This window comes from Danio rerio, chromosome 10, assembly GCF_052040795.2.
Source record: "Danio rerio strain M-AB ecotype USA chromosome 10, GRCz13ab, whole genome shotgun sequence".
Taxonomy (NCBI): Eukaryota; Metazoa; Chordata; class Actinopteri; order Cypriniformes; family Danionidae; genus Danio; species Danio rerio.
The window spans coordinates 28,204,647-28,230,843 of record NC_141030.1 but is presented as its reverse complement, the minus strand read 5'-3'; the positions used below and the strand labels follow the sequence as shown (position 1 = coordinate 28,230,843).

At 36.2% G+C, this 26,197-nt stretch overlaps 1 protein-coding gene across 4 annotated transcripts in view; it reads right to left on the bottom strand.

Annotated features, from left to right (window-relative positions):
- mtus2a (microtubule associated tumor suppressor candidate 2a) overlaps window positions 1-26,197 on the bottom strand; it is a 128,117-nt gene that overhangs the window by 56,112 nt on the left and 45,808 nt on the right. For all 4 annotated transcript variants that reach the window (XM_087270575.1, XM_087270577.1, XM_087270576.1 and 1 more), the window contains 2 exons: window positions 5,929-7,935; window positions 5,526-5,793 (listed from right to left, as the gene is read on the bottom strand). In XM_087270575.1, the coding sequence (XP_087126701.1) occupies window positions 5,526-5,793; window positions 5,929-7,695 (2,035 nt within the window). In that variant the 5' untranslated portion in view covers window positions 7,696-7,935. The remainder of the gene's footprint in view (window positions 1-5,525; window positions 5,794-5,928; window positions 7,936-26,197) is intronic.

Below are 26,197 nucleotides of genomic sequence, written 5' to 3'. Positions count from 1 at the left end.
ATTGCTCTAAAATCAGACGCTGCCAAATACTTAAAATTAACTGAAATAATCTAGAAAGGGGGCAGCACAGTGGGTAGCACTGTCGCCTCACAGCAAGAAGGTCAATGGTTCTAACCTCGGCTGGGTCAGTTGGCTTTTCTGTGTGGAGTTTGCATGTTTGCGTGGGTTTCCTCCTGGCTTCCCTCACTTGGGTAGGCCTAAATGTCTGTAGTGCATGTATGTAAATGTGTGTGTATAGGGGTTTCCCAGTGATGGGTTGCTGCTTGGAGGGTATCCGCTGTGAAAACATATGCTGGATAAGTTGGCGGTTCATTCCGCTGTGGCAATCCCATGTTAATAAAGGGACTATGCCGAAAAGGAAATGAATGAATGAAATGATTGCTTGTATAAACGGGTTGTTTTTGTTTCAGTCACATACATTAAATGTTTAAATATCTATTACATATGGTACTGCTTATATTATTTCACCATCTGTACACCAATATAAGGAGTGAATGTGCGTGTCCGTGGATGGGGCTGTGTCAGAGTGGTAATGTGGGCTGATGTGGTTACACTGCCAGGGCTGATTTTTAGTCCCAGTCTGCCAATGGTATGCACTTAATTCTATTGTTTTGGATTAAAGATTTATAATCGAGCTCAAAATATTATTATGAATATTTTGGAATTAATTTACATCTTGGTCATCTTGACATCGTGGAGAAAAACATGTGGAAGGAATCATAGCTACAGTACCGAGATGTTTTCTGTAGGTAAGATGATCACACACTTTTTTGAATTGAGAAATTCATAAAACACAGTGCACAAAGAAAGTTGTGTCCTGAAATGAACTAGCCAGTCTAAAAGTCACTCACAGTTGGATAGAAATTGTAAAGTTTTACAGCCTCTCTCTGCTGAGAGGTAAATATGACTTTAAAAAGCTCCAGAAAGAATCTTAAAGAGGTTGGCGGCTGTCTGACCACAGCATGACCTCGTCCATTCATCAACATATACTGTATATACAGCTGTAATATGCACAGTGAGAAGGACCATGAGTCACACTTCTCATCCGCTCAGGAAGTCTAATTTAATATAAAAGTTTGCCAACATCTCAGATGACTCATAAAGCCACTTTATGAACTCAAAATACTTTCATATAAAACTGATCAGAGGATTTGTTTAATGAATTTATTAATTAAGTGTTTGGATGGCTTCTGGATGTACTTGCAATTTTTGAGCATAACAAAGTTTCTTTTGTCCTCAATTGAAGCATCACTAAACTCTTTTAAAACAAGGCTATTAAGGTCACAAAGACTGAATTAGCTAAATTATAATAAGTGATATACCTGACAAAAGTTTTGTCGTCTACCCAAGTTTTAGGAACAACAAATAAAAGGTGCGTTCGACTTCTTGCTGCGCAGCGCAGATTGATCAAAATCTGTCTTAAAGCGGTGCATGCAGGTTAGAAATAATGTCCGGATTGACACTGCGCAGACGCCACGTGAATGTCACATGTGGCATCAAAGTACAGCGACAGTGCTCTGAGATTAGACGATTAATGACGACACCGAAACTACACGATTGGCTGAGTTCACAGAATGACAACAACCATGTGTGTTTCTTGTTTATTATTGGACGAATTCACAAATTTCAAAACAAACAACTTTTATTACCATATCTATCTTGTATATATGATGCTTATTAAAAGACTACAAATATTTTACTGCTGTAATCATCTTTTGTTAAATAATTTGTTTATATTGACTAGATTGTTTGTATATGTTTATTTTGCCTTTTTTAATACAAACTATGCACTGCATTCAGCTTCATATAGATTTAATTGATATATTTTAGTAAATAATCTAAATATTAACTCAAATAGGTCTTACAGACTTGTAATAAAATAATTATCATCACTGACCCTGACACCCTATAAAGGTTTCTTAACAAATTAAGTTTAAAATATTTTTTTTTAATCTAAAAATACATGATATAAAATATATATTTTTCCTGTCAGGCCGTTTATGCAGAAGTGACATTGATGTACCTGATCTTTCTGGGAAATTTGTACTTAAAGTGTAGCTCATTAATTACAGTCCTTTTGTTCAATCTTTTTGGATTACAGTGCTTTTTTAAAAATGCTTTTATTATCCAAAATATTCTTAATCATTGTTTAAGACTTAATCAAAACACATTGTTTTAAGTTTTAAACTAATATATTGAAAGGTTTTATATCTAGAAATGTAAATAAATGTAAACCCTTTTTTTAGCATATTCAAACAAGAATTATTAGCCTAAAGACTGATGTTTAAACTCCTAGAATTTGTGCTTATTTCTTCATATTTAATAGGCCTATTCGTTTTTGTTTATATTACCCTCTCTTTCCACAAGGCCATTAATTAAAGAGGCCATTGGTTCCACTAAAATAAATTCTACACAAACTATTACAATATATGCGCTTAAAAAAAGATCTCATCAAAATACAGTAAATACCTCGTGAGGAATTTTTTTTTTTTTTTTTACCAGTAAAGAAAAGTTGTTTACATGCATTTAATGAGGATTATCATAGATATCTGTTGTCTTTCTTTCCATCTCTGCTCTCTGCATCGTGGTTCTTTAAATGAGATATCTCAATTGCTAGCACCATTGGGAATGTCCTGCTGCAAAATCAAACATTTTAAGATTTTGGGAAGCACAGATATATACATAAATATGCACATGCAAAGCGCTACTGCAGGGTGAATTTAGGGACCACTTCAAGGCTGGCTTTGAACTGCCAGACTCCCCCCTACCCGAGGTGTTAATTTTGGGCAGGTGGAGAGAATGATCCCCTCCTGCTCCTGCAGATAAAGCACCTCGACCTCCCCATCCCCAAGACATTTTGATTGGAGCAAAGCATAGCGCATACTAAATGACAATCTACCAATTCTCATTTTGTCTGTGCGGTCTCAGACGTTTATTAGACTGCAGTGTCAGCAGTATGCTTTAAAGAGACGCATAGTCCACATATGAAAACACACACATACACACTCAAGCAAATGCACACAACAAAGCAGCCTCTCATCCATTCATCTCTAATCAAAGTTGTCCCGGCTCCATTGCTTCCCCCAGCCACCCCCAACCCCAATCGGGGACCATCAAGGTCTTTAATGAAATTGCTGGCAGCTTCAGCTTCACGCGAGGGTCGTGATCATTAAAGATAAATGTGTTCCTGTTCTCCTTCGCTGCATTTTTTTCTTTCCATCAATCGTCCTTTTTCCTTCCTTTTCCTACTTCCCCATATTTCCGAACTCGCCCAGATCACACAAATCAGTCACCCATTGCTCAGTTGATTTAACATTTTTAATGTTTATTTAATACTTTCTTTATGACGAAAGTGACCAAACCTGTTTCCATTGTGTTATTGAATGAAAAAAAACTCTCTTTTTAACACCACTGGGAAACCATTTTCACAAATTATTGTGGAAACGAATGTGTGTTTTTATGCAAATTTAAAAATGTGGATTGAAGCTCTGGAAATCAATGATTTCTCAATGAGTGAATGAATAGAGCCCTTCAACAAGCTTTTACTTGTTCACTGACAAACACTTTAAAAACTACATTAATAAGAATGAAACATGAATACACTCTAGGTTCTGTTGATTGCATAAAATGCATTGCACAATAAGAAAATAGTCTACTGTTCTTTGTAGATGTAAAGTTCTAGAAATGTGATAAAGGTATTTATACAACAATATATTTAACCATTTATAGGTATCATTGGTCGACATGGTAGTACAGTGGGTACTGCTTTCGCCTCACTGCAAGAAGGTCATTGGTTCGAGCCCCAGCTGGGTTAGTTGCCATTTCTGAGTGGAGTTTGCATGTTCTCCCAGTGTTTGCATGGGATCCTCCGGGTGCTCCGGTTTCCCCCACAGTCCAAAGACATGTGCTGTAGGTGAATTCAGTAAGCTTAATTGTCCATAGTGTATCTGTGTCTGTCCTGGTCCTCCAGGTCGGGGGTTGAACATTGGGCTAACAGAGCACCTTATAAAAACTAGATATTAAAAAAACACCAAAATGGTGTGGCTCAAAATCAACTTCGATATAAATGGCACTGGAAGTAAGTAAGTAAGTAAGTATGTATTGGTATTATTATAATTTACTATAGACAACCTTTTGAATTTTCCTACCTGGAAATCCAAGTTTGTAATTTCCAAAGTAAGTTTGAAAACCGAAAATAAATAATTTAACAGGAAATCACTGTTAACTACACTTACATGGAATCGGACATACAATATTGAAAGCTTAGTCATACCTAGGGCCAGACAAAATCTGCAGATTTATTTAGCTATTTTTGCGCAGAATTTTGTAGATAATCTGTGGATTTATGTGGAATTATTTTGGGAGTATCATAATTAAAAACTAATACATGATAAATAAATAAAAAACAATACCTGTTAAATTGTTATTTAATGTTTACAATTCAAATCCAATTAGATCCACTTATACATTGGTAAACAAAGCAAGTCTCTCATGTAATATATCTCCTAAAAGACATTGTAAATAAATTAAATAAACATTTCATTTTAGTCAATGACATTACTAAAATTAATTAAAAAAAAAAACAGAATAAATTGAAACTCACACACATTTACACAAGTAAGTAGATAGACTCAACGTTGGGTTAAAAATCTGCGGATTTCTGCGCGTGCAGATTCCGTGTGGGCCTCGTCATACCGAAAGAGTAAATGCAGTTTCTATTAACAAATCTCTGTTCAGGTGTACCTTCCTCTCAAGATCTTTTATACGGTTTATGTGTTACTACTAGAATAAATCTCCTTACCACAAGTTTCTTTACCTACTGTAGCATTAGTATCCTTACACCATAAAAAAGATATATCTCAACTACAGTCAGAAATTGTGACGAGGCTTAGTAACACAAAGATATTGACGCCTTGACTTTTAATTGCTTAGCACATCAAAGCATTGCAAATAGGGCCAAACAGCATAAAATTAGCTTCCGAGTCATGGGTTTGCAGTGAGATAACATAATACAGATAGACAGATGCCCTCTAGAAAAAACACAGAGGATGATGGCAATGTTGGTAGTGGATTTAATATGAAATAACTCATATCTTCACCTTGACAGGCAAAGTTGTTGGAAATAAAGTGCGCTTTAGAAATGGTAGGGAATTTTTAAGCTCAGACAGAACTCCCTCATGGCACAAGATGAATGTGAACTTTATTTATATTCAACTGAATGCCAGGAGGTAAAGTGTATTTTCTACTGACGAGAGGCTGGGATGAGTTTATCTCTTACTATTACAAATGCATTACTGGCAGGGATGCGAAGACTTATGGCATTCTCTTCCTTCTTTCTGTTTACATCTACTCATCTCAAAACACTCCAGAGTCAGTTTTGCCTTTAGGACAAAGCCTTGGTGATTCTATCACTGAAAACCCTTTTTAAACACCGAACCTGCACTAGTGTGCTATGTGAGATAGCTTTACTGATGGAAAGCGATGTAAAACATGCCATATAAATGGAACTGTGCGATAGATCTTACCTTGTGTTTCCTGAGGAGTTTGAGTGGTTGGGTTAACTGCCTGCATTGGTTGACTGATGGTCAGTGGTGACTTTGGGTGGCTTGTTAAGGTCATCCTGCCTTTTGCAAGTACAGAAGGAGTCCTGTTTACAGCACCAACGCCAAGTTGAGGTCTTAGGCCCCGTGGTGAACGAAAAAGACTCCCTGTATCCTGTGCTCCCATAGGTGATCCAGATGGGTCCTCAGCTGCAGACACTGGAGACCCAAGGCCAACTGCGGATCGTCCCACCTAATTTTAAAAAACAGAAACATGACCCCAGGTTGCAGAATATAAACTCTCCCAATACACACAATCTAATATTTATGGATATAAAAGCATTTAATTAATAACAAAATATTTCTCAATGTGTAAATCATTCCTTACTGCTGCAGATAGAGGCTTGTTAAGAGACCCGTAGAAGCTGTCCGATCTGCCAGCCATTTTGTGAGGCATGGTGTTGCTGGGTGGTTTAATCCCAGACCCCATTAGTCCAGGAGAGAATAATCGGACCTTCTGCATCTCTTGTCGATACTTATCGTAGAGTAAATTTGAGGCACTCAGCACACTTGCTTCCCCTTGATCTCCTACAGCTGGTTTGGCCTGTGTGCTGCTGTATGTTGAGAGCCTTGTAGGTAAGGATGACACCTCGTAAGATCCTTCAAGGGGCTGGGGTTTCACCTGCGGGGTTTTTCGAATGTATGTGATGATTTTGGGCCGGACACTTTTTGGTTTTGGCAGACACTTGCTTGGCGGGGAGGTCTCCATTGAAGTCTGCTGTGCAAGAGGTTTGTGAACGCTTGTGTTAATAGTTGTTTTCACTGGGGCTCTTAAGCCTGAAGTGTACCCAGCATAACCCAACTGTGGAGCTCGAGAGGGTAAAGTTTTGATGGGTGATGATGAAGGATGCCTTTGAGGAGACCTTGTGGTCTTGGGGGATGGAGGAGGGGATGGTCTACTTGGACTGCTGTAGGCCCGGCGGCTGAAGTGTGTCTTTCTTTCAAGGCTGGAGGGACTTGCGGCACGATCTGCTGAGCTCTGCCTCTTTATACGTTGGGCTTCTCTGGTAAAGGTCTGGTTGTGAACCATCTCTGTGCCTGTGTTGGGATTACTGTTGACTTCTGTACAAGCTAGCACTTGTTGATGTCCATGACAGGTCTCTGAATAGTGGGATTGTTGTTGGTCTGCCTGGTCACTGTTGGGATATCCTGAGGTTAATCGCTTTTCTGTAGAAAGAGGGCGGACAAGCTGCCTACAAGAAGGTTGTACCCTCACCATACCTTTCGGCACCTCAGTTGACATCCATTTACATCCAGTATTCTGCTCCGCTTCCATTGGAAATTTATGCACTTTTATGGTTCCATTTGAAGGATATGCACCACTTGGAGTGATTAGCTTACTTCGGTCATATTGTGGTTCCTGAGGCAGTATAGTAGAGTTATGGTTTTGGTCCAAATCCCTGGGAAGATCCCTGTTTCTCTCTGAGTGGATGAAGGACTCAGTAGTAGCTGGTTGCTGGTTCCTGCCTTTGCCTGAGGTAGACTTGGTGAACTGGGAATAGAGAGGCTGTGTGCAGCCTGCAGTGTCCAGGGCACTGGCTAAACTTCCACTGAGGCTGGTCACTGCAGAAAGAGAAGATGAAAAGACATTGCTTTCAGATCCACTTCGGCCATCTCTCAGGGTTCGGTTTGCACCAGAGCGAGAGCTAGAGGTCCTGAGGTCAAGGGGCTGTGAGTTCTCATTTGCATCTCCATCCACACTGTGGTTTTCATTGTGGTCTTTCCAAGGGGATCCAAAAGTCAACTTCCTGTCACCAAAGTTTTTTGTTCCATTCTGTCTTCTCTCACTCGAAATGTGTACCTCTTCTTTGTCCACAATAAATGTTTCTAACTCATTAGACTCCAGCAGTTCAAACTCTTCCAGCTCAGGGTCTACACTTCGAGCATGTGTTCCCCAGATAATGATCCTGTCCTTTGCTTCAGAGTGCGACATGGGTACGGAACTGTCATTCTCTCTGTCATCTGAATTAGTTTTTTCTTTGGTGATTTGATTGGCATTGGCATCTTCTACAGCTTCTAGCAAAGTCTGCTTGTCCTCGTTTTGTATTTCCCGTTGGTTGTTTTCTCCAGCTTGTGCATTTTCTTGCACATTCATGTTGTATCAGTCTGTCAAAAGCTCAGCAGTAATCCTGGATCCATCAAAGGTCTTGCTCCTTCACTTGCCTCCACCTAGTTCTTCAAAGACACACATTCATAACCACATTTCACTCGATTTCATTTCTGCTCCAAGATACTGACAACAGACTGAGATGTATTCGATCCTCAACAGGGCAATGCATTTGATGACATCACTTTATGACCTTGAAATGTCTTGTTCATCCACCTGGTGCCAAACCTGCACAGAAAATAAGACATTAAATTGTATAAGCACTGCAGTGTTTATCAGCAGAACCTACTCCAGATGGGTCATTTAATTAATGTCACAACATAAACAAGATTTGCATTTTGCAGGGTATTTTCTGGATTAGTCACATCAAATGCAAAACTTTTTTCATTTTTCTCTGAAGTTTTGTTATCCTCAGTCGCAAACAGAAAAGCATTTAAAGCGAAACATTTAAAGAAAAGATCAGTGAATGGCTGTTAGTTGTTTAATTGCCGTTTTCAATGACTATATATCAGCTTAAAAGTACATTATATCTATGAGCAGAGCTAGGTAAAAGGGTTTGAATTTACATCCCTGCAGTCACAGGATATCAACATGTCGTCATATTGACGTTATACGCCAACACACCCCATTTTCTTGGGGATGTTGGATTTTGATTTTGAAAATCCGGTTGACGTCAGAACCCAACATCAGGTCGACATCAATGTCCAACGTTCAATCTGAAATCAACCTAAAAATCAACCAAATATCAACGTCTAATTATGTTACACCTTGACATTGTGTGGATGTTACCACTATGACATCTATCAGATGTTGGATTTTGGTTACTTTCTAACACAACCTAAAATCAACCAAATATCAACGTAATATGAGGTTGTTATTGGACGTCAAAATAATGTTGTACTTAGATGCTGGCTAGACATTAAATTTTGGTCATCTGACGTCATGACCTAAATCTAACCTAATATTAAAACCTCTTATGTTGTGAACCTGCTTGGTACCATACACCATGCAGATTTCAACAAATGTTGGTGACAACAACCAAAAAAAAAAAAGAAAAAAGAAAAACATGAATGCATGTTTAGCATCGGTTAATTGCCTATCTAAAAAATGATCCATCAAATATTTAATATTTTCAAATAACAAATATTTACTTTTATTAAATACATATCTAATGGGATGATATATTAAAATCTGTCTCAGTGCCCAGTGCCATGTCTACAGTATTTTCTCTTTCATTTTTCTTTGTAGTGTAGGCTGCCATGCTACCTTTTATATCAATGCTCATAATTTCCCAGAAGAGATAAAATGCTTTTACACTCAAACCACTGCCACCAAAATATTATGAGGGTAAAAACAAAAAACAAAGTAAAGTAATGCCTTCTACACCTATCTTGTTTTCTTTAAAGAACCACAAGCCATCGTAATAAATAAGGAGTCTAATGAAACAAAGCAGAGCAATATTTGGCTCTATCCTCTAATAGCAGATGGCAGTACCTCCTTTTTTCTACTAATTAAATTTTTAAATCTCCACTGCTGAGAATTCTGTATGGCCAAATCAGAAAGCCAATTTGAATAAATGAAGACTGATGTGCTACTGGAAAAAAAAAGATGAGAGAAATGCTTCCCCGTGTGTTGGCATCTTACTGTGCGAGTTTGCCCAACAAAAACAAAAAAAGACAATTAGGGAGAGTGTGAAACGGCTTGTAATTAACAACACTGCTCATGTGGGACATAAAAAAAAGAAACACAACATGTCGCAGTTGGGGGTAGAAATGATGACAATATTACCATTAGTCAAATGTAGGTTTTTTTTTGCATCTCTATAAAACATTGACACAACAGCTGTTTGCCTATAATTATGATCTGGACATGCTAAAAGAAAGCCAGTGCTGTTTCGTTACGTAGATATGTTCTAAACCAGAGAGGGGAACAAAGCAAGGTCGACTTGACATTTTCCCAATAGGGAAAAAAGGGGGTTGGGTTTGTTCAAGTGCTGACTAGAGAGGGTGGGTGGGTGGTCAGTGACTTAGGTTGGGCTATAATCAATCACAACATAGATTTTTAAGACGAGAAAGGCTGTTGTTTTATTTACAAGACCTTCTTCAAGCATTGACAATAATGATTTTTGCTTCGAAAGTCTTGAGTAATTTATGCTGGAATAACAGGAAGAAGTGACTGCTAAATCACTTCAAGCATCAAGCGTAAGATTGCATGAAATCAGAGACGGGGTCTATGGAGAGGAGATACCCCATACAATCCATATCACATCCAGTTAAAAGGGGCAACAATCTGAGAACAAGCATATTGATGTTGCGGCACCAGACTGTCACTTAGTTCCACCCACAATACTGCAGGCTGATGAAGTGCTAAATTCTCCCACCCACATTGGCACAAATTAAGACTGATATGAAGGTGCACTGCACAGAGCAAATTTCATAATTGCACAAATATATACAAGCAGCACTGACAGAATGTGTCAACGGGCCACCGATCTTAAACACCAGGACATGCAATCAAGCTTTATCAGCAAGATCGAGATCGGACTGATTTGCATTATGACAGCTAAAGCAACGCTGTAATGGCATATTCAGGTCTTTCACTGGGTTTATTCACAAACTCTTATCTTGAGTTTCCTCCTTTGATCTAACAGAGCAGAATCAAATGCAAGAACAATACCCAACTTCAAAAACAGCTGCTTTAACAGCAGCATTAGCAAGTCCACTGAGGTCATTGTCATCACAGTTGAAAAAAAAAGGTAAGAATACCATACAACAGAACAGCAGACAGACACACAGAGACTCAGGTCTTACAGCAAAACCTGCTCAGGATGGAGTTGAAAGACAGAAAGATCAACTGTGTCCTGAGATCATGTTGCTCTCAAGAAACAAACAACTCCTGAGGTTTGACACTCGGGTTCTGACAAAACACTCAAAGCTGTTCATGCCGAGTGAACCTGCTATTACTCTACAGGTTTGAGATGTTCTTGCAACACAAGCAGAACATATTCCTGGATCAAGATCATCGCCTGCTCCTGGAATAACTTTCCATGATTTACATTCCAGTTGTTGGTGCCAGTAATGTGACTCCAATGCCTGCTATTTTTAGCCCTGACAGATCTCATTATGAGGCCTGACAGTGACAGTGTTGTTGATGCAGCTAATCAGTTAGCAGAGCATGTGTCATTTGAACATTTCTGTCTTATTGTTTTTCCCATGGATTAAAAGAAGTTTTTTTGTTTTTGTTTTTGTTGTTAAACGGTTTAAACCAAGTGAATTACATCACCATCAACTTTGTTTTGAAACAGACTTAAACAAAATGTTTTTTAAATGTGTTAGTTGTATCTACAAAAACAATCATTTTCAAGTCAATTGCAAAATAAACACTAACGGCCATTACAGTACAGTATCGCACCACCATACCACTTTTTTGGTGGAGCTAGACTAGCTGCTGAACACTACTGATTTACAGAGAATTGTCTCTTGCATGTGCAACAAGACAAGGGAATGACAACACGGGAATAACTGTTTTAAATACACCGCTGAAACGTGACACTGTAATAATACAATGACATACACAGCAATGACTCAAGCTCAAACAAAGCTTGTCGTCTTCTTGTGACAAACAGTCATGTGACAAGAAGCTAGACCAGGATCTGCTGTATGTCCTCCATTGTTGTTTAGAGCTATTCACATGTCGTGTGGAAAGTACAAGTCGTGCTGGTTCTCTCTACATTTCAAGAGTTCACATGCAGCTGATGATTGATAATAAAGCTTGTTTGGCATGCTATCCCGGGAGAGAGCCCTGAGCTTATGAGATCCTCTAGCCCTGGGCTCCCTCATGTTTGCAGAGTGAGAGGGGAGTTTAAGCTCAGGTAGATCTAAATAAACTCCCCTGACTTATTTCTGGCTAATGACAGATATAGGATGGCTAAGGAGAGATGTATGCTTACTAAGAGTTTGGCTATGATATTAATTTGCTATACAATTTACTTAGATTGTGTTTTTTTTGACTGTGGGAGGAAACCAGAGAACCCTGGGAAAACCTACGCAAGTACAGGGAGAATGAGCAAACTACACACAGAAATGTCAACTGGTTTAGTTGGGACTTTAACCTGAGACATTCTTGCTGTGAGGCAACAGTGCTTATCACTGGGCCACCGTGTCACCCATTTGGAAAGAAGGGGGAGTATAGGGTAATCCTCTCAAAATTAGTTTATAAAAAAACTTTATTCAAAATAATGGACATTTGCAAAGGATACAATATGTAAACAGCTTTCTTCTTCTGCAAGAATGACATTGATCGCAACTTTGTCAGTGGAAACAGAGGCCCAATCAGGGTGACCTCTACCACAACAAATCATACTACACTGAAATGTACCATTCAGCTGAAACAAGGCGATATATTCAATCATTTTGCAGTGTTTCATTATGCAGAGCTAAAGATCCCTTTTGGTACAATTTGCCTACTGTGGGACTGTGATTGGTTGAATATTCTGCAGAGAATGGGCATACCTGCCAACACTCAAGTTTTTCCCCGGAGTCTCCCATACTGTATTTCACAGCCAACTCCCACCACTTTCCCATTTTGTAATTTTTCCAGAAAAACTCCTGGAATTCCACCACCCCGGTCCTCTACTTTTTGATACAGACTCCAACATCCAACCTCCATAGTAGTATCTGATCGCTGTCGCCAATTCCCGAAACCCAGTCTATGGTGCTCAGAATTGAGTTTCACCAACTTAAACTGCGGTCACACTGAACTTTTGGCTCCATAGACTTCCATTCATACGCATGCGAATGTGGCAGACCAGAAATACAAGCTCAAGTTTTGCATTAAAAAATTCAAGCTTGGAGACCTTGGACCTGCAAAATCGCATCATGTGATTGCATGAGACCAATCAAAGATCAAAACATGACCTCTCTGTACAGAGATTTAAAATATGGAGCAATCACATGCTTTTTTAACATCTAATCATCTTGTTTAATCCCGCCTCTTTTCGTAGTGCCTTACAACAGAATTTCGCATACTCAAACTCTAGAGTGACCGTGGCATTACTCACAATCACCAACACCCAAAAAACACGCCTCAAAAAAAAAAAAAAAAAAAATTGCAAACAGACTATTCTAAAAAAGTATATAAACTCGATTAACAAGCTCAGAGTTGTCTTTAAATGTTTATCTGTTACTGCTAAAAATATATTTCTCTGTGGAGAAAATGAATGAGGCTTTACTTGCAGAACAGACTGTTGAACTCTATAGGCAGCAGACTCTTTTATTTAGAAGACAGGATTTTACTCCACAGTATTTACTGTTGTAATTAATTTCATGCAGTAATATATCATTTGAGTAATATGACAGGTTGTCATATATATTTATGGCTAAACCAGCATGTCTGTCGCTTCGTACATGTCGATTTAAATGATGGCAACAAATCTCTTTTAAAGGTAACTCAACATATATTCTCAAATCTCCCAGAAGAGAATTATATTTTTAGAGGAGCTGAATTTACCTGTGTGTCTGTGTGTGTTTTACACCCTCGATGAGACCTGATGAAAGAGCCCAGTACCAGTGAATGACAAGTGCTTCACCTTTGAAGAGCTAAAACACACCAGCACAACCTTAATGACACATTTACCCACACATTTCACACCCTGTTACTTTGTACAGCTTTTTCCTGTTTTATCTTCAACACATTTCCATAGCTTGCAGAAGGATTTACAAGGTAAGAGGAAGAATGTGCGTGACCTGTTCACTTGAAGAAGGTGAAGCAAACACTGGGCCACAAAAGCTGAATACTAGTGCTAGCTGAATACTAGTATCTTGCAAAATAACTAGTAAAATAGTACAGGTATTAGATAAAATAATTGGTTATTAGAAATCAGTTATTAAAACTATTTTGTTTTTAAGGAATTTGGCACGGTGGCAAAGTTTGCATGTTCTCATCGTGTTCATATGGGATTTCTCAGGGTGATCCGGTTTCCCCCAAAAGTTCAAAGACGTGCAGTATAGGTGAATTGAATAAACTATATTGTCCATAGTGTATGTGTGTAAATGAGAGTGTATTGGTGTTTCCCATTAATTGGTTGCAGGTGGAAGATAAAACATACACGGCGTGAAACATATGCTGGATAAGCTTGCTGTTCATTCTGCTGTGGCGACAGCAGATTAATAAAAGGACTAAGCCAAAAAAAATGAATGAATAATCAAGGTGTAATACTAAATTATATGCCATGGGAGTGTAAACATGGACTGTTGATGGACAGTAATAAACAGCTGCTTCAGACAGAATGTACATCACAGCAGGGAATTGTGTTGAATGTACAGTATAGGCCTGGTGTGTGTGTGTGTGTGCTGTGGTTTAGTGAAGTGACAGCAGCTTCAGACAGACAGACACAGAGGAGGAAAACTGTTGTGCTGTGTGTTTCAGCCAGGTTTGCAGACTCGCTCTCGGTTGACGGCTGTTTCTCAAGCCCCCTCTGGAGCTAATTAACCTTGGCCTAAAGAGAGCAGGAAACTTCACAACTCCAGCATGAACCAAAGAGACTGTTTTCACTTCAGTCCTGTCAACACGTTCATTTAGAATGCTATTATTTCCTCTAGTATATGCTAATTTACAGATCACATACTGTATCAGTACACACAAAAAATTGGAAAGAAAAGTAGTTTTCCAGTGTTACTAGCCACTTGACATTTTCACTAGCCACTATTTTGTTGTTGGGAAAATATATTTTATATGCATAAATTTGACTTTGGCATCCTAAAATTACTTGATTTAAATTATGTGTTATGTCCACATGCCTCCTCATTCATTTTACTTTTGTGTGTGTTGTTGTGACCTTGCTCAGCAAGGTTGAGCAAATGTGTTGGGGTTTCATAGTGTTGGATTGCAATTAGTTTTGGATTGCAACACTAAGGATTTACCCATTTTTTCCTCTAGCTACACCAAACTAATTATTTCCTTGCCACAAATTTTTGATAATGTGTAAAAGCAAGCAAAATATATCAAAATACATACACTTTTTATTCAACAAAAAGACAAAAAAAATTGGCAATTATAACAATTCTCATAATATAAATATTCTCATGTATCTAAAACTATACACAATAGTCTGTCCTGACTGAAGGTCCCAGATCACTAGTTAACTATTTATAAAGGGAGAGTTAATCTCAAATTAAAGCAATGTTATTGAAAAGGATGATAATTAAATCATATTAAATACAATAACTGTAAGCAAAAGAAAACAAGAAAAACATTCTGTGTATGATGATCGCACAGTTAATGCTTGGCCCATTAATAATGCTTCTTAAAAAAAAATCTCAGGAAGAATCAGGACTATCGGTGCACGAGCACAGATTTTTTCCAATCTATTTCAAAGAGAACCAAACTCAACGCGCAAGGAAACGGGAAATGGGAGCTTTTAAGCCCTCTTGTGCGATACACTAAAGCGACCTTTTTTTACAATGTATAAATATTAGAAGAAAAACACAAGTGCAAAATGTAAAAAGTTGAAATATAAAATTAATAAAACAAAACTTTAATATTAAGTACGTTTTTCTATAGATGTTAATAAATAAAAAAACAAATGTAAGCTAAAATGTAGTGTTTTTTGAAAAACTAGATTTAATAAAAAGCACAACAAATTTACAAAAAATAAATAAATAAAACAAATAAATAAATAATAACTGAAAACGTAAACGCTTTTCTAATTTCGAAAATATCTTAATAAATTGATTTATATTCAGAAATCAACTGACCAATCATATCTCTACCCATTCATGTTGGATTGATATTCTTACAGATACTGCTGTTTTTGTAATTGTTTTGTTGACATTTTTGTACTTTTCTCATTTATTGCATGAATGGATGATTAGTTGATTAATCATGTCAGGTCTGATGGATCATGTTGATTTAAATATTGTACACTTCTGAGCTCTTGCTGTTTGCCTAAGACTCAAGGATTGATATGTTATGCTAATTTTCATAGATTGATTTTTGAGAGCAGTATAGTGTCAGGCAGAGTGGCGATGTTAGTTTATTGACGATGCTAATCGTGGCCATATTTCTGCTGTGCTTTGGCCTGTGCTTTGGCCGGGGACTGAGGAGAGGAGAGAGCGGCGGCTCAGAAAACAGGCTTAATTCACTGAGACTAATGGTACTTGAAAGCCCTTCTCTTGCTGTCATGGATTGAGGATGTGTGTGTCAATCAAGGTGAAGAGCACAAATCAAAGACCACGGAGACAAAATGTGAAAGAAGAGGTCTAAACGATGAGCCTCCGAAATGTGTGAACGCTCACCATGGCTGCTTCACAGTGAATAATGTCAAACGCTGGAGAGAAACATTTTATATTTGAGAACAACAGAGCTTGTGGAAAAAGAATGAAGAGTAAGTTTTATACCCCAGTTATGAGGAGATCAAGAAAATCATGGCAGCGAAAAAATGGATTAGCTCTATGGTATTAGCTCACAAGTGCTATGAGTTTAATATTGGGATTTGTGTCTTATATACAGCAGAGAGCGTTGAAAACAGAATTATTAGCGCTCCTGTGAAATTTACTTTTTTTCCCCAAGTGATTTCTAACAGAGCAAATCTATTTTTTCTTAGTATTTCCTCTTTTGGAGTATTACTTTAATTTAGTTTGCCTGGGATAATAAAAAAGTTAAAACTGCTAATGTCAAAGTTATTAACTCATTTAATATTTTTAATAGGCTTTAAAAATTATTGTAAAGAAACTATTGTCAAGAAACAAGTGTTGTTATTGTTAATTAAAACTAAAACTAATACAATATTTTTTTTCCAGTGCACTCCAAAAAATGCTGGGTTCCACACAATTTATTAATGTTGTTCTAATTAAAATTAATTAAGTTAAATTTTTTGGAATATAGACCATTTTGAGGGATGTAAACAAAAAATAATTATCACAACGTATTTCCTATTTTACATGTTTAATTTCTATAGCTTTTGAGAATCCAAAAAGAGACACATATTAATAATTAATGTTATGATAGCTGTTTTAACATGAAGTTAAGATTGAATTGCCCCAAATAATAAGTAGGATATGTTCACGGGCCAATGACATCACCACATTAAAATGGTCTATTGTTTTACATATGGTCACTTTTTTTTGATGGTCCGTTTGTTGAATTTAAGTTACATTGCATCTACATGCCAACAAATGCTCATTAGATTATCAGTAGACTGTTAGGGTTAAGGTTAGGTTTAAGGATAGTTTAAGTTGACATGTACTTGCAAAGTTTCTTATAGTCAGTTTTTAAAACCATTTTTACATCAGTTCTCCCAGTTTTATGCATAGGTTAACAGTGGTATAAATGTATTTCTAGGCCAGTGGGGACAGGCAATTTGGAAATCTTGCAAACAATGACAGGGGCACACCTTTAAACTGTTATACTTGACATTTGACAGATAATAAAAAAAGGATTTCCAGGTGGCCGAAACTGACAATAAGACGTGACTTTTAAGGAACTGTTTTATATGGATTTGCTAATCATTCTTACTGTTCAATGAACGCAAACTGTCCTAGATGATTAAAGACACAAACCTCTCACTGAACGACAGCTGCACCTTTAGCAAACCTCCTAACTCCAGCAGCACGAGGACTTTATGATTGTTTATGAGCGTCAAAAGTGGCGGATCTGCTCAGCAAAATATTTGACTGCGTGTCACTGCATATCAAATGACTAAAACAATAAAGAAATCTTCTCTGTGCTGAGCGAGAGCGCTTACTGAACAGCGCATCATGAATGACGCAAGCGTGCTCAGGCCCTAATCTGATGTGAGTGCGGGTCGTCTGAGGAGTCGGGAGGGGGTACAAGTGTGCTTTGGCCCGGTTCAAGGCAACTGTACATAGTGTTAGTATGCCCTAAGTCTCTGTAAACGTAAAGTGCTAGATAATTCTGAAAGCCAGGATTTAAAAAGTAGTTTTGATGCCTTTTACCAAAGACAAAAATATTTATTTAGCTATCACCACTCCAAATTGGACAGCTTTTTAAATTGGATGACTGAAGAAAACAGTGATTGCTGGATCAGGGCAGAGATCACAAGAATATTAAGTTAACTTAATTGTGTTTTTACAAATTTAAGTAGATTGAACATACAACAATTAAGTTGTTCCCCTAACAAAAATTTAAGTATTGTGTTGGTTCAACTTATGTTAAATAAGCAGTTTGAACAAGCAGCACAAGTAATTTTTTGAGTTGTAAAAAGCACAAAATACAAACATTAAAATGAGAATATAAACTTTAAAATAATTGCATTTTAATTAATAAAATGAATTTGGTTATATTTTAAGTGTAATTGCACAAATGATTGAAATCCGTGTCAAATGTAAAAGTATACTTTATTAGACCCTATTCAGCTAAGCTAAATATATAAAAAATTGCTACTATAAACATAGATTTCAAAACAGTTTCCCTGCTTATAGATCTGCTTTGACCCATATTGAAGAGATATAGATGCACTGACCTTGCTGTAGAGCATGTTTGGGCAAATCCCTTCCATTTAGAACAACACATTATAACCAATCTGACTAACTGACCTTATTTGCCCATCAAACATAGCCTGAAGTGACCATTACAATGCGTACAGATCTATGATGCCACTTTAAATATGCTGCGATTAGACTTTCCACATCACATCACTGATTATTAATCAGTGATTAATCAATCTCAAAACAGTTCTATTTTAATGGTTTCTAATTTCAGGTTCTGTAATATGTTTACAAGGTCAAAAACACTTGACATGTCTAATCATGCACATTGCAGCATCACTGTTTTTTCAGGGTCTGGAATTCTTTAAGTAATCCAGTCTCTATAAACCGCTTTTTTTCTGTGAGCTACTTTCCTTTGATTGGTCAAATGGCCAAATAGTCTGCTGAGATTGGTCTACCGCTTATAGCATATGACAAGACAAGATGTCAATCACCATATCTGAATTCCACCTTCCTAGAGATGGGTTGCAGCTGGAAGGGCATCTGCTGCGTAAAAATTGTGCTGGTTAAGTTGGCAGTTCATTTTGCTGTGGCGACACCAGGTTATTAAAGGGACTAAGCAGAAAAGAAAATGAATGAATGAATGAATGAATTTCACCAACGAAGATATTTTGTGTACATGAACCATAACGCTTTGGAAGTGCTACTACTGAGTTTAAGGGTCAAAGCAGGCGTTCGCTGGCAGCCAACGAGGAATATAAGCTGCCATTACGCAAATGTGTTATTAAAGGGACAGTTCCAGGGACAGTTTATTAAAGTTAACATAGTTACAGTGTAACTTTACATTTAACTGCTGAGTTATATTAATTACAGTCATTCATTCATTCATTCATTTTCTTTTCAGCTTAATCCATTTATTAATCAAGGAACCGCCAACTCATCCAGCATATGTTTTGCGCATATGTTTTACCCTTCCAGCCACAACCCATCTCTGGGAAACATCCACACACACTCATTCACACACGCACACTACGGACAATTTAGCCTACCCAATTCACCTGTACCGCATGTCTTTGGACTGTGGGGGAAACCGGAGCAACCGGAGGAAACCCACGTGAACGCAGGGAGAACATGCAAACTCCACACAGAAAAACTCCACACAGAAATGCCAACTGAGAAGAGGCTCGAACCAGCGACTTTCTTGCTGTGAGGCGAACGTGCTACCCACTGCGTCGCCCCGGCGTACTATATAGTATGAAAATATGCAATTTCAGACACAGCTGGTGTGTAAATGGTGTGTATATAGTCCAAGTAATCCACATGATCAACTTTAGCTGTGTGTAATCTAGAGGTGAACTGAAACACGTGTGTCGTGTGTGAGTGAAGGGCATGATGAGATTTTTAGTCCGGTTAAATGACAGGAAGTGCAAGAGCTACTGCAAAGATTCCAGCGATCTGCAAGAGCTAGATCGCTGTTGACACTAACAATGGCAAAGACAAACGAAATTAAATAGAAATTAGTCTTAAAAATGTTTAGAAATTTGTTGATAAAAACTTTTCTACCTTAAACAGTGCATGGGAAATAGTTTGTTTAAATAATTAAAATTTAATAAGAGAACTAATAATTTTGACTTTAACAGAATAAAGCTGCAGTGTTTATAACTGAACAAATTTGTTCTGTGGTTTTGATGATTTGAGAGCAGCTCTATACACTTCTGTGACCTCTACGAGTTTAGACTTGATGAGCAATTCACACATTTGCACTGGTATTGACAAACACAGAGCTCCCGAGAGACTTTGCTTATGGAAAATTCATGTTCCTGATGTCTCAGCAAGTAGGAAATGTTGATCCACTCCCACTGAACGGGATGCTTGTGATCTGGTTTGTCTGTCAGGCTCATCCGCTGGGACAAACTCTGACAGCGCTTCAAAACACTGACACAACTGAGTGAGATCTACTCGCAAACACTGCGGAAGAGATTTACAGAACGGCTGGAAAATGTTATCACTTTCACTCTGTAATCATCAGATCTCATTAGTGAAGACATCGATAAAATGCTCTTGTGGTTTGACTCTTTTTGGAGAGCATGCACTTTAATTATTAGGGTAAACATGCACTATGGACGGCTTTGAAAAACTGCGTCATTTTCTTAGCCTAAAGCAATTTCAAGGCTAAACCATTCACTAATTCCCAATCTTGCAGATCATACCCTGAATTAAATAACACTTAAAGTCTAATATCTAATGTAGCACTTTTGGCCTCTAATGCATTTTAATGCAAAATTAAATTCTAATACAAAATTAGTCGCAATGTGTTAAGTCTATTTAAATAATCTGCTCTGTTAAGCAAAAAATGTTATCAGTTCATTTACTTTGTATACCTTGTATCTTTTACTAACGTATCAAGATAATGGTAAGACAAGGTAATAATTCAGAGGGGATAATAATTCTTACTTTAACTGTATATATATATATATATATATATATATATATATATATATATATATATATATATATATATATATATATATATATATATATATATACACCCTAAACCTTTAAATGTCACTTTAAGCTGTATAAAAGTGTCTTGAAAAATATCAGGTAAAATATTATTTGCTGTTATCATTTCAAAGATAAAATAAATTTGTTTTAAGAAATGAGTTATTAAAACTATTATGTTTATGAATGTGTGAAAGAATCTTCTCTCCATTAAACAGAAATTGGGGAAAAAAATAAAAGGGAGGGCTAATTATTCTGACTTCAACTGTATACACAAACACACACACACACACATACACACACACGCACGCACGCGCACACACACAGACGCATATATTTTTTTATTTCTAATATATTTATGTATATTTATTTATTTACCACAAAAGTGTAGTATGACTTAATGGTGAATCCAATTAGAAACAAACAAAAAACAATTTTTGATCATGTTTATTTAAAAATATAAAGTTTTAAAATAATATTTATTATCACAATTAAAAGTTAGAAATTACAATCACATACACACAATTTATATTATTTATTATTTATTGGAGTTATATAATTATGATAAATAGGGACTAAGCCGAAGGAAAATTAATGAACGAATGATTTTAAATAGTATTTATTAGTATTGATATTTGTAACTTATAGAGGCTTTCACAGAGGAGTGAATCCAAATGCAGATTTATTCAACAGAATGGTCAGGAAGGCAACAGTCAACACAAAAGCAATCAGGTATATACAGATAATCCAGAAGTCGTAAGATAAGCAGGCAAATAGTCAAAACCGGAGCAAGGTAAGATAAACAAAGAACAAGACTAGAAGCAGATTACATATAAACATGACAAGGATCAAAGAACACAGCTAGACATGCAAATGAAATGATACCTAAAGTTACAGGTTCATCTTAACTAACAAAACAAACAATAACACTCAACAATGTGTGTGATCAGCATCCAGCTGTGTGTTTGTGCAATCAACAGAATGAGGAACCGGTGTGTGTGCGGTGCATGCTGGAAGTTGTAGTTCGTATATGTGGGGGATTTGTGGTTGTCCAGCGATCTGCAGTAGTTAGATTGTTAAGGACTGTAACAATATCAATACATTTTGAACAATAGATATGTACTGTAGTCTGTAGGCTTTTTTTAACTACTACCACTTTTTACTGTGTGTTTTTTTTAGAAATATATTTGCATGTTTTTTTTTAATGTAAACTTCATAAATGCTTTGGCAATACATTTGAAAATTTGTCATGCCAATAACGCAATTAGTGATTTAATTCAATTGAAATATAGCCTATATGTATGTGCAACATATGATTACAATTATAAACCTTAATACTTGTATATGAATATACTTTTATATAGGCACATTTGTACAGTTTTGTCCAATAAAAAAGAAAATTATAAATTAAAATAATCCAATCTAATAATACATGTACTAACACAACTTTGCTTTTAGAATGCAATACACAAAATCCTTATATAAAAGGTGCATTTATATAACATTTGCAAACCCTAAATCATACTCTGAAACCCATCTCTGACAGCTAAACAATCTCTTGTCTTCAGAGAACTCTGAAATAAAATCTTAAAACCAAGTGTAAACAAGCTTTGAAAGTGTCGACTGCACCATTCAGGTAAAAAAAAAAACACAACCATATTAGAGATAACTGGTAAATATTTGTACTCTTGCTGACTAAAGGGATGCATTTGGATTCAAATCATATTGATTGCCAAAAAGCCGTCTGGCAAACATTGACAGTGTCTTTTACAGGAAGCCCAGACAAACGAAGGCTAAAGAAAGCCACAGTATGAAGACAGAAAAAGAGAAACACACAGCAGAAAGAACATGACAGCTAACTTGAGCTGAAAGGTGTGTTTGGGGTGTGAAAAAGGGGTGCGAAAGAAAGGATAAACATATGGATAAAGAAGCTAAAGATAAAGAAGAGGGTGGGAAGTGTTAAATGGAGAGGGTGAGGAGCTGTCACACCTCCTGCACCTTCACTTCACATCCATTCAGAAAAGCCCAAAAAAGCTCCAATTACACTGAGAGAGAAAGAGAGATGTGGAGGAGCTGCTGGCGCAGAGAAAACAAGATCTGAAAGCTAAGCTAACATAGGCCCAAATTTTATTTAAAAAAAAAAGGATCAAAATGAAGATTCTTGCATCATCTACTCGCCCCCAATGTTGTTTCAAATTCTTTCTTTTTTCCTGCATAACAGAAAATGAGATGACTGAAAAATTTTCATGCTGCTCTATTACATTTCTGACCCTGGACCTTTAAAGTAAAAAATCCCCTTTTAAGTTATTAGCTAAGTTATTAGCAATGTTGCTAGTTGTATTATTATTTACAAACTGATTTTCGATTTAATAATGGTAGGAAGTTTACAAAATGGAAGATGATCTTTACTTGATATTCTAAATATTTTTTGAATAAAAGCAAAATTTATCATTTTGACCCATACAATGTTTTTTTAGTTGTAGTTTTTTTTGCCAAAAATATAGTACATTGTCACATATAGAGACCAGCAGAAGTAATACTAACTAACTACCGAATTAACTAACTGATTGTTCATTAATTGATTTCATACAATATAGTGTTGTATTTAAATATAATACATTTAATAACATTTATGTTAATACATTCAATTTTTTCGGCTTAGTCCCTTTATTAATCAGCGGTTGCAACAGTGGAAATAATCACCAACTTATCCATCCCGTTTTACACAGCCGATGCCCTTCCAGCAACAATCCAACACCGGGAAACACCCATACACTCTCTTTCACACATATACACTACGGCCAATTTAGCTTATTTAATTAACCAATAGCAGCGCATGTCTTTGCAAAGGGGAGAACATTTAAACTCCACACAGAAATGCCAACTGGCCTAGCCAGGGCTTGAACCAGTGACCTTCTTGCTGTAAGGTGATTGCGCTACCCACTGCGCCACTGTGACACCCTAAATCAATCAATCAATAAATAAAAAGGCTAATGTATGTAGTAATTACTGTATAGATCTAAAGTAATATGGCAGTTTTTGTGTTAGGTACCAATCTAAATTTTAATGGTTATTTGATAAAAAGGGCTTGATATGGCTTCTTATATATATTTATGCATATTAAAACTATAAAAAGTGATGCAAGATCAATGATATTGAATATCATATTGAATATTGAGTACTCCTGTAGATCACTGCACTCGAATTTACCTTGATTACAATCTTCACCCATCAAGACTTTAGCAAAATGCTGGTTTGCTTTATTTAGAAGTGAAATGTTGCTAGAGTAAAATTTGGAGAAAAAAAACAGCCACTTAGTTCAGATGCAAAAGCTGCAAAGTGCCATTTGAAATCCTCTTATAAAATTAGTATTTTTCTCAGACTCCTATATCTAGATTCAGTCATTTCAGTTTTATGGCAAATAACAAGTTTTTTTCATCTTGAAACAACTAAACATAAATGTAAGAGGTTAAGAAAAATGCTCATTGTAGAAGAAAATTCCAGATGGCACTTAAAGGTTTTTACACCCGAACTCCTCATATATACAGTAAATTGATCACAATACACATGGTTTGGATCAAAAGATGTTTTTTTAGGAGAACAAATATAGTAAAATAATATATAACAACAAATGTATTATAAAATTATATTTAACAGAAGTATTTAAAAAAAATTAATGAATTGATGACTGATTCCTCTATTTTATTGTGTTTGATTAAATTATTAAAGTAAATTATTTGCACTTTATTACCATTATAACATCAAGCATTTTCTACAGTTAATTTAGTCTTTTACGCTCCTTAAAGTAAAAAAAAAAAACTCAGACACAAACACTTTACTTCTAAAAGAAAAACACAAAATTGCACAATATAGACTATTATAGTATGTATGGTTGGCTTTATTTATATTAAATATACATTACAGCATGTGCCAGTGTTTCTTTGTGTGAAGTGTCTTGGTGTTACAGGTCAGAAGCAGCAAGCAGACACCCACAGGCAAGAGCAGAGCGGGAATAATATCAGCACATTAACAACACAAGTGATGGATGATGCCATTCAGACACAATAGAAAGTGATTAAAACAGGCTATACCTGCCACACAACCACAAACACATACTGTAGCTTCATGTTGCGTGACACACTTTACCCATATGGTCGCGTTACAAATGCATGAGTGTGTTTTGTATGTGCTCAGTTTGTGTATTTGTAATTTGCAAGTGTGAATCCCGTGGGCTCTGACCTCGTCAAGGAGACGAGTTGTTTACATGCAAGAAGGTTATGAGAAGCAATGGAAAATTACTAGAAGGATATTATTGGAGACAATTAAAGAAAGTACATTGATACATTCACAGGAATACTTTTTTTTTTAAATGACAGATTCAAACCACAAAATTGGACTCAGGAAGAGATGTTAATTGACATGAAAGTGAATTTTTTAATGCTGTAAAAAATGTTTGTTTCCACAGTAGGGCTGCACAATATATATTTGAGCATCAATATCGCAATGTGTGTGTCTGCAATAGCCACATTGTAATGCATGCAATGTTGAGATGGGATTATATTTGTCCAAAAACCACAGGTCAAAATTCAATTCCATTCCATTTAATTCAATTCAATTCATGTTTATTTATATAGCGCTTAAAACAAAGTAGATTGTGTCAAAGCAGCTAAACATAGTTCTAGTAAAGTCCAGATTTCAGAGATAAAGTTCAGTCTAGTTCAGTTTCAAAAACAGTTTTGTGGAATCACTGCAGAGTTTAATCATAATAGAGTGACTGTTTATCATCTGCAAAGTGTTTTAAGGCCTGTGACTTATCAAATGAAATGAGTATAGTTGCTCAAAATTTACTTTGTTTAAGGTAATGAGCTATTTTACCTCATTACCCTCAACACTGAGTTAAAAACTCTTTTCAAATGAGCAAACGGTTTGAGTTGACTTAACTTATTGGGTTTTACAGTACTCAGTTGGTTTGAGTTCCCTTCATTTATTATCGAGTTTTACTGTGCTCAAATTGGTTTGTTTACTTAAATGGATTAAGTCACTTTAAGCTGTATAGAAGTGTCTTGAAAAATATCTAGTAAAATATTATTTACTGTCATCATGGTAAAGATAAAATAAATCAGTTATTAGAAATGACTTATTAAAACTAGTATGTTAAGAAATGCATTGAAAAAATCTTCCCTCCATTAAACAGAAATAGGGGGGAAAAAAAACAGGGGGTATAATAATTCAGGGAGCTAATAATTCTGACTTCAACTGTATATGCTAACATAGATACAAATATATTTATATTTCAGGCCCCCAAAAAATACCAATAAATCTATCTGGTGAAATTGTATTTTTTAATCGCAATATACAGTTGAAGTCAGAATTATTACCTCCCTTTGATTTTTTTATTTCTTTTTTTTTAAATATTTGCCAAATTATGTTTATCAGATCAAGGAAATTTTCACAGTCTGATATTTTTTTTCTTCTGAAGAAAGTATTATTTGATTTATTTTGGCTAGAATAAAAGCAGGGACAAAATGATTAGCCTCTTTAAG